General features: G+C 43.9%; 1 protein-coding gene across 4 annotated transcripts in view; it reads right to left on the reverse strand.

The window, feature by feature from the left end:
• CAMSAP2 (calmodulin regulated spectrin associated protein family member 2) overlaps positions 1-2,963 on the reverse strand; it is a 152,723-nt gene extending 149,760 nt beyond the window's left edge. For all 4 annotated transcript variants that reach the window (XM_021002984.2, XM_021002983.2, XM_021002982.2 and 1 more), the window contains exon 1: positions 2,654-2,963. In XM_021002984.2, coding sequence (XP_020858643.1) covers positions 2,654-2,795 — 142 coding nt within the window. In that variant the 5' untranslated portion in view covers positions 2,796-2,963. The remainder of the gene's footprint in view (positions 1-2,653) is intronic.
• Between the last annotated feature and the right edge of the window lie 6,422 nt (positions 2,964-9,385).

The raw sequence follows: 9,385 nt of genomic DNA on the forward strand, positions 1-9,385 counted from the left end.
TTTTTAAGAAAGGAACAAATACTTTAAGACTGATATTTTATTCTAGCCTGAAAGGTGGTGAATGGCCCATCTGAAAACAGCTCCATTTAACAAAATCAGTGAAAGAGTTCAAGAGCCCTGGTTCTGAAGTGAAGTCCTGCATCTGATGCTTAGCACCTGAAGTCACCATTCAACTCAGAACAAATGACTTAAGTGCCCTTGGCCTCAGTCTCCTCACCTGCAGATTAAGGAGATTGGACTGGACAGCATTTGTGGTTCTCTTCCAGATATGATCCTAATTTGGTACGAATTTAAATTAGACTGTAATTAAAATATAACAAGTGCCAACACACATTTCCCCCCCTTCATCTTTGGATACATTTCTAGAAATTCTACACCATTTCCATTTCAAACATAAATTTCATACTGCATACACTGTCACACAAGGTCTTTGGATAGTTCTGCTTGTTTTTCTTTGCTATTAGGGAGGGTTCAGTGTGAGGAAGGGAATGACTGATATGACAAAAGCTACCAATAAAACCTATTTTTTAAAAAAGAAAAAAGAATCAATATATTGTTGCATGTCAGAATAAAAATATGACTGCTTATATTGCTCTCCTAATATCCAATTTTGACACTCTAACTAATGTTTGTACATGCATATTCATTGCTTAGAAAACTACCAGGTAAATTTGACTTGAAAGGAGTATGTATTATTTTGGGGTCCAAAATCCCAACTGTAAATATCATGCTTTGTTACTATAATACAGTAAAACTAAAAGGTAAGTACTAACTCCAAAAGGCACAGTAAAATATAAAATTTATTTTAAGCCAATTTTAATGAAATGTTTCACAGACACCCTTTTCCTACTTATCATATGTAAAAAAAATAAAATTAGTACTGTCAAAACCAATACTGAAGTGTGAATCACAGTCAATTTCAAAAAAGAAATAAAACATTTCTTCTAAGAACATTCATATACTTGACTAATTAACCAAAATTTGTAGGGATTGAAAATCCTTAGCTCATAACAAGTTTAAGAAATAAAATTTATCCAAGTCCACCCCCCCAAAACCTTACCTATTGTAGAACCCTCAAAAATGAACACATACAGATTAGAACTATTTTAAATATTAAGTAACTGTTTTCATGAAGTCTCGGATTAAAAATTCACAAACTGAGAAAACTCATGAACTCTTTAAAAAGCTTAGTTACAACTTACTTTTAAAAAGCTTCTAAAGTTTTACTTAGTGCTTTCCAAGAACAAGCCCATAAGACTAGTTGTACAAGTATTATATGCCTTCTTTAGATGAGGAAGCTGAGGATCAAAGTTGGCTGTCAAAGCCAGGATTCAACCCAGTTCCTCCTGATTCTATACAAATCCATCACCCTTTCCACTGCTAAGTGTCTTTATATGAAAAGTAAGAGAGCTCTTTAAACATTCTGTAACACGCACTCCAAACTTCCAACAGTTGCACAATTGTTAACTGGAGGATTCTGACCACATATTTTGGAAAGATGGGATGAAGTATGTTTAATAACAGCTGATCTTTACAAAGCATTTAAAAATGCTACAGACATTACCTCCTTTGAGACTCAAAACAATACCACATGGTAGGTTCTACTGACATTTTTTATCCCCATTTAACAAATGAGAAAACAGTATACTGCCAAATTCCGGCTCTGATACTACCTGTGTGACATTGGGTAGGTACTTTTCCTCCCTTCAGTGTCAAATGAGGGAGTTAAATGAATGACCTCCAAGAACCTTTCATCTCTAAATCTATGATCCTCCCATAACTTGTTCATGTTCACATAACTAATAAATTTCAGAACCCAGGTCTGAAGCAGGGTGCTGACAAGTCCAGCACTTTTGGTATGTTTCCATACCATCCAAAAAACGCACCTTGGAGTAACTCTCAAATGACACTTTCATAAAAGCTTATAAATCAACTAAAAACATTTGAGAGGTGGGGAAAGAGTTTGTATTACTGCTAGAGAATTAACAGGTCATTCTCTAAAGTCTCAAATTTTGGTAATAGGCATCTCATTCTGCAAAATCAAAATAAGCTTCACCATATGGATTTTACATGAGAAAACAGGAACGGTGATCTCGACAATACAGAAGAATAAAAGAAACATCTCTTGAAGGACTAACCTTCTATCTTACCTTGCCTGAATGGCTGCCACCTCACAAATGTCAAAATCAGTATCGTACTTGTGCGCCACCCACTCTCCTCTTACATGGAAGAAGCTAGAATTCTTGGTGGTGTAATCAAAATTATGAGTGAAGGGAAAAATACAATTCAATGCGAAAACACACACAAAAAGCTGCCCAAGGAAGAAAAAATGTGGATGAGAGGTTTTGCTTTTAAAAAAGAAAAAAAAAATACCACAGGACCACAGAGAGCTGCTAGCACTGTCTTTTTTGCCTTTCTTTGTATCCTCAGCGGCTTAGTCCGGTGCTTGGCACATAGCTGACTGACTGCTGTTTTCACTTCATTTCCCTTATCACCACCTCCTCCTACAGCCTCTAGTCATATTGATTACTTAGCCTGTTATGAAAAGCAACCAGGCTTGGGGTGGGGGGTGGGGGGGAGGCAGACACAAAAAACGGGGAGAAAGGACCAGACTAAAGGGAGGCAGCCATCCAGCCACCAGGTACCACCTTACCTGTCCCGAAGGCTTTCGCCACCAACCAGGCCAGATTGCAGGCGATTTTGGCCCTGGAGAAATCATAATGGTCAAACGGCTTGATGGCTGGAACAATGAAGGTCTTCTTCATCTCCCTCGGGTCTGCAGCAGCATCCCCCATCTTTCCCGACGGCTCCTTGGGCTGTCCTGCTTCTCACCTTCACATGATCGTCGACTCCCCGCCCCGGGTGGTGGGGGGGGTGCTAAGAGATGGAGGGAGAGGAAGAAGGGGAAGAGGGGGGGAGCAAGCCCACACGCTCCCGAGCTTAATCAAAGTGTCCGAGCCGGGGCAACGAGCCGGGCAGCGGCCGGTCACGACGGAGGCCCGAGGATCTCAGCTGTCCGAGCAGAAGGCCAGCCTCCTCCAGCGCTGTCGCCGCCGCCTCCTCCCCGGCATAGGAATGGAGCGGAGCGGGCTTTTCCAGGGGCCGCCCTCGGGGGGGGGTCCACGCGTGGATCCGTGCGGGGTAACTGGAAGGGGAGGGTCTGTCTGGGTGCTCTCGCCGCCGCCGCCTCCCTCTTTGTCTGCCCTCGGCCGCCCCGAGGACTGAGCGGGGCACGCCGGAGGGCGGGGAGGCCCCGGAATCGAATACCCCCGAAGGGGCGGGGGAAGGGGTGAAGGGCGATCTTAGAAATCACATCGTGGAAAAGAAGCCGTCGTTGCCCTCGGAACGGGGCCGGGCCCCGGGCGGCCCCGGGTTCGTGCGCGCGCCCGCGCGCTCCCTGAGGGGGCGGGGGGACCCGGGGGGAACGGGGGCGATAGGAGACGGGAGGAAAAGGAGGGGGAGGAGGAGGAGCAGGAGGAGCACGGAGGGAGGATGGATGTGCAGGGGGGGCCGGGGGTGGTCGCCCACCCGGCGCAGCTCGGTCTGGCCCAGCCCGGGAGAGACTCCCGGGGACGGCTGCGAGAGGAGGCGAGCGTGGTGCCGGAGCCCCGGGCCCGGGCCCGGAGGCTCGCGGGGTAGGCTGCCGCCCCCGTCCTCCTCCCCGCCTACCCGGCGGCTCCGGCCGCGGCCCCGGCGGCCCCCCGGGCTCGTGCTCGTCCTTCTCCCCAGCGGCTGTCGCAGGCTGGGGCGGGGAATGCCAAGCGCCCTGACGGGCCCGGCCGTATCACTCAGGCCCTTGTCCTCTTCGCCTTCGCCTTCTGGGTTCTCTGCCCCTTTTCTCCCCTGCTCCTCCCCGGGACGGGGCTCTCCTTCCTCCACCGTCGCCGCCGACGCCGCTGCGGTTTTCCTGCTGCCGCACTAGGTGGAAGAGCGAACAGATGCGGGGCGTGCGCATGCGCCCTCTCCTTCCCGGCCCTCTCCTTCCCGGCCTCCTAGCTTCCCCCCTCTCCCCCCTCTTCCCTCCTCCCTCCCTCCCTCGCTCCTGCCCACCCAACTTCGCCCCCTCCCCCTCCAGCCACCCCACCCCCCGCGCCCCGCCCTCGCTTCCCTCCCCTCCCATTGTGATCCAGAGCCAAACCTGCGCAGGCTAACTGAGCATGCCCAACCTTGCTTAGACTCTAGTCTTGGGGGGCGGATGGAGGGGGGAAGGTTAGAGGTGGGAGTTGTTTTGTTCCTTTCCCCTAAGCCGCTTGTAAAGAGTGTTCCCCCGGGAGAACTCACTCACTCCCCTCCAAGTCTCCCAGTCTTGGATGCTAGAGGAAAGGTGGAGGAAGCTTAAAGGAGGGAGGTGGGGCAGCATCTCACAGACTAGCCCAGGGCGTTTCACTCGGGCTGTCCCCTCCGGGGGTCGCATCCCGCATAAAGTAGGAGCCTTCTCCTCCTAGGCCAAGTACATTGGTAAGATGAGGGAGTTTGAGCACTGCTGTTCTTACGTGAAGAAGCTTGGGCAGAGATTAAAATGAATACTTTGAAAATTTGGAAGCTGAGGCTCAAAGAAACTTAGTTGCCCCTCAGTCACTGGATCAGTTACTAGGCCCTTGGTCTTCTGTCTCATTTTCTGTTCTATACCACCCCGAGGGTGCCTCTTTTCCTCTTAAATAATGCTTACACCCTCTCCACCTTCCTGAAGACCCAGAAGATAAGGAGTAGCCTGAAGATAAACTTTTCCAGGCAAAGAAGAGCTGTTCCTCAGAAGTTTATCACTTGACTCTTAAAGTAATCTGAGTTTTTTTCTATGGTCTAGTGCATCTAAAGCCACGTTGCCTCCGATTCTGGTTAGAAGTCTGAAGCAGAAAGAATGAGAGAAACCCAGAGTCTGGAAAGGTTAAAGAAGAAGGATAAGAACAATTTAAAACAAAACAAAACAAAATCTTAGCAACACTTGAAAGACTTGCGAGCCAATTTGGAGAAAAACTGAACATTTGGAGGAGGGGACAAAAGCCAGAGAAAAAGGTTGTTTTGACACTAGCTTTGGGTGCAGTGGTGATACATCCCATGGTGATAGTATTACCTCTGACCTCAATTAGTTTGGGGTGTGTTGTAGGGACACAAAAACTTGTCATAGTAGTGGGAAGCTTTTACTTAAAAGTAGACTGTCAGACAACATGGGGTCAGAGTGGGAAGATTATTAACAAAGACACACCTTGGGCACAAAGTAGGATCTATTTTCAGCCAGCCAGACATCTAAATAGGGTATTCTTTGTTACAGAATCTTCAGGATACTTCTCAAAAACAGAAAAAATTTTAATGTAATCTCAAAAAAATGTTCTGTATTATGGCCTGTAAGAGATATGTAGGTTTTTGTTTTTTTGTTTTTTCAAAGAAACCCAGCCCAGTGTGTCTCTGATGCCTAACTACAGAATAAATGTCCCCCCCCTTTTTTTATTCTAGAGTGTGTCCATCAGGAAATCGATGTACTTAAATTCCAAGTGTACAGCTCTCCCTTTCCCAAGTTCACCTCTTTTCCTTGGAAAAGCTAGTTTACCAGAAAAGGTACTTGATGGTCTGCTTTCCCAGTTCTTTTCCTCACCCTTCATTTCTCCGTCTTCTAGGACTAATGAAGCATATTTATGTTGTTCAGTCATTTTTCAGTCACATCCAATTCATCACCACACTTGGGGTTTTCTTAGCAAAGGTACTGGAGTGGTTTGTCATTTCCTTTTTCAGCTCATTTTACAGAAGAGGAAACTGAGGGAAACAGGCTTAAGTGACTTGCCTAGAGTCACAGAGCTAGTAAGTGTCTGAAGCCAGATTTTAAAGTCCCGAAGATGAGTAGGCCCAGTACTTTATCCACTGTGCTCCCTAGCTGCCTATAGGGGGCTATTGAAGCCCATTCCCCTTTACATATGTCTTGCATTTCCGAAACAAAAGTGCAGACTGTCCTTTGAAGGGCAAGAAAACCAGGAGTCTAAAGAAGAGTGTCAGAAGTACCTACAAGAGCAGACTCTACAGTAAGACCTAATGTCAATTTTAAATCAGAGGAACTGGAAGAAGCAGAATTGATTTTAACCCATTTAAGGCATCAACTTGGCTGAAGAGTAGCTGGTTTATTTTTTTTTCTTTTTAATTTGGAATCATGTTGAATAAAATAAGAACCAAAAAATATTTAGCTACCTAATTAAGTTAGAGCCTTCTACAATACATTTCCATTAAAGTTTTCTTAAAATTCATTTATGTTTCATGCAGTTACATTTATTGAGTTAAATGTTTTAAAATTATATAATATCTTCATTAGGGGAATGTGACTGAATCCAGATGTCAAAATTTCTTCTAAGCAATGCTTAGAAGTAAAACCCCTATTTATAATCATATACTTTACCCGAAATTCTCTAATACTGAAAGTCACAGAGAAGGTGCTGACCCAAATTGGTAGAGGGACTGTTTTCATCCAGGAGTTTACTATACCCATGAAATTGCTGGTCCAGTCCAAATCCCTAATCCTATTGATTAAACAGATATGGTATTAAAGAGCTACCAATTTCAAATTGGTCATTTCTCTCTTAGTACTTTGGATCAGAAGACAGCCTAAAGAATTTCATTCCATTTTTTTTTTCCTGAGTATACTAGGACCTTTCATCTAAAGAACTAAAAAGCCTTTATGAGGATTACCTCATTAACCTTCACAACAGGTCTTAAGAGATCAGGCTAGTATTAGAATTTATGGCTGAAGAAACATGAAGGCATCAAAATGACTTATCCAGAGTCAGACAGTGAGTCAGTTGTTGGATTGAAAATAAAATCCCAGGCCCTCCCATTCCCAGGTATGACAACAGCCCTTCCCAAAACTCCAAAAGTGTTTTCTTTATTTCTTCTATGCCAAAGCAGCCTCTTCCTCTGCCATTGGTCTCCCTGCCAAGTCAGTCTCTTAAGTCTGGAAATATGGAGTCAAGCAGAAGCTTTCACTCCAAACTCTTAGTCTGTTACCTTATTTTTAATAAGTATGAAATATTTTTTCTAGATCATAAAATGAAAGCCACAGACCTTGGGTGCTGGCCCTGGTTCTGCCATTGACTGATTTGGGATTCATCACTTCACTTTTCTGTGGCCTCCACTTCAGCAAAATGAGGGAGTTAGATTGTTGAATTGTAAGGTCTTTACTGGCTCTTAAGTCCTATGATTTTTCTTCTTATTTCAGTACAACTGAAGATGACATATGTACACTATTACCAGATTATAACCAAGAGAGTCACTGTGGCTGTTTCAAAAAGGGTTCATAAATAAGAATGGAGAGCTGGCTTCAGAGTCAGGAAGACCCAGTTAAGTTTCCTCCTCTGGCACATCCTAGCTGTGTGTTCTTGAGTGTTCTGGTCAGAAACTCTGCGGGTCTTCCCCTCTCAGATTGATTTTTTTATGAAGGCAAACTAGGCCACCTTTTTCCTATATTCTTACTCAGCCTTTAATTATTGACTGGGCAGTGCCTCAGACAAACTGAGGCCTGGGAAAGACCTTAGCTTAAAAAGGCCAAGGTCCCCCACTGCATCTGGGGATATTACCAGTTATCTTGAACTACACCTTGCCGCTGGACTCCAATGACCCTAGAGGAGAGAGTGAAGCTGATTACTTTGCACAGTCCTGCCTCACATAAATCCAATTCACTTGCAAGAAAAGACATTACTCTCCTGATACTATTGGTCCTCTTTGAAAAAAAGAACAAACAATACTTCTCCAAGAGGATAAGATATAGAGGTGTGCACAACAGCATTGATGAAGAGAGTTGCTTCATTCAGAGTTCTGTTTATCAATGAAATCACAGGTTTGGGTAAAAAAAAAATCCTACCACCTAAATCACCTCAACTAAGTAGCAATCAAACGTTTAAACCTTTAAGACAGGGCTTCCCAACCTTTTACAATCCATCTTGGCTTTCAGTATAGCTTTCTATGCACCCTACTCAATAGCAAGGAAATAAATTCTAGATTTCACCACATACATATAATAAAAACTTTCTACACCCCAATTCAATATGAAACGAAATAAATTCTAGAGTTTGCCATGGATATGCATATAAAAAATAAAAGAAAAAGATTAAGTCCAATAGAATAATAGTTATTTACCAAATATTCTCATGCGGAGGTACCCACACCCTAAGTTGGGAACCCCTACTTTAAAAGGTCCCTATTTCTCTTTTCTGAAAGAAGGAGGTATTTTCTACTTTTCATTTTCCTAAATGTTTTAATAATAACAGAGAGAGAGGGGGAGAGCATGAAATAAAGCTAACAGTGAGAAACCTACCATTATACCAGTTTGTGGGTGCTGTTAGAGAGAAGCAATATAATACTAAAGACAAGAACAGTTGGCTAAGACTCAGGAGGTCTGGGACTCTAGTCTTTGCTCTGCCATGACTTTCCTGTTTGACCTTGGGGAAGTTGCCTCTCTAGACCTCATGTTCCTCAAATGTAAAATAAATGGTCTGTAAGGTCTGTGACAACACTAGACAGCTTAAGTCCAGATTGTGGAAAGAACCTGCACTGTAATCTTCAGACCCTAGGAAATTGAAGAGGTCAGCATAGTTTTGATGTGACTACAAACAGTGCCCTAAGGCTTAAAAAGAACATTAAAAGTTGTTTTTCCAGTACTTTGTAAAGCCCCATGGCTTATTTTGTAACTTGAAGGTGTCCTACAGTCCCACATCAGTTTTAGACTAACAGATAAACAACCTCAGACCAACCATCCTCTGCAGACTCTGTCACCATGGACGTTGCCACCATAGTTCAGCTGTCTTCTCACCCCAAAACTTCTCTCAGTGCCTGGGACTTTCTTATCCTAGTACATACCCCATTTCCCGTGGCTCCCTTCTCGTATTGGTGAGTTCATCCTGAAACCTCCATTTTGAGTAAGGGGGCAGCCCAGCCATGCTTCATTCCTCTCCTGGCTTTTAATCTCACTCTGGAGTTTGTAACCATTCGCCAATTTAGGTACATTTCTTGCCATATCCCTTTTCAGCTCTTTTTTATTTATGTGCTGTCTATGTCCATTACAATGTCAGGCTTGATGGCAAGACAAAGGATGCAAAGTACTTTGCACACCTTAAAGTGCTATATACCTATTATTATCATTATTATTATTATTGTTGATTATTATTATTATTATTATTATTATTATTATTTATTATTATTATTATGCTACAGTCACCAGGCCTCCAGTCTGATCATGACTTCATTCCCTGAGTTTTCTGTGGATAGAGCCAGGCCTGGAATTAGGAAGACTCATCTTCTTGAATTCAAATCTGGCCTCAGATACTTAGTAGCTATGTGACCCTGGGAAAGTCACTTAACCCTGTTTGCCTCAACTTCCTCATCTGTAAAATGAGCTGGAGAAGTAAATGGC

The sequence above is a fragment of the Phascolarctos cinereus genome, unplaced genomic scaffold, assembly GCF_003287225.1.
Source record: "Phascolarctos cinereus isolate Bilbo 61053 unplaced genomic scaffold, phaCin_HiC Scaffold_5;HRSCAF=322, whole genome shotgun sequence".
NCBI classification, from domain to species: Eukaryota; Metazoa; Chordata; class Mammalia; order Diprotodontia; family Phascolarctidae; genus Phascolarctos; species Phascolarctos cinereus.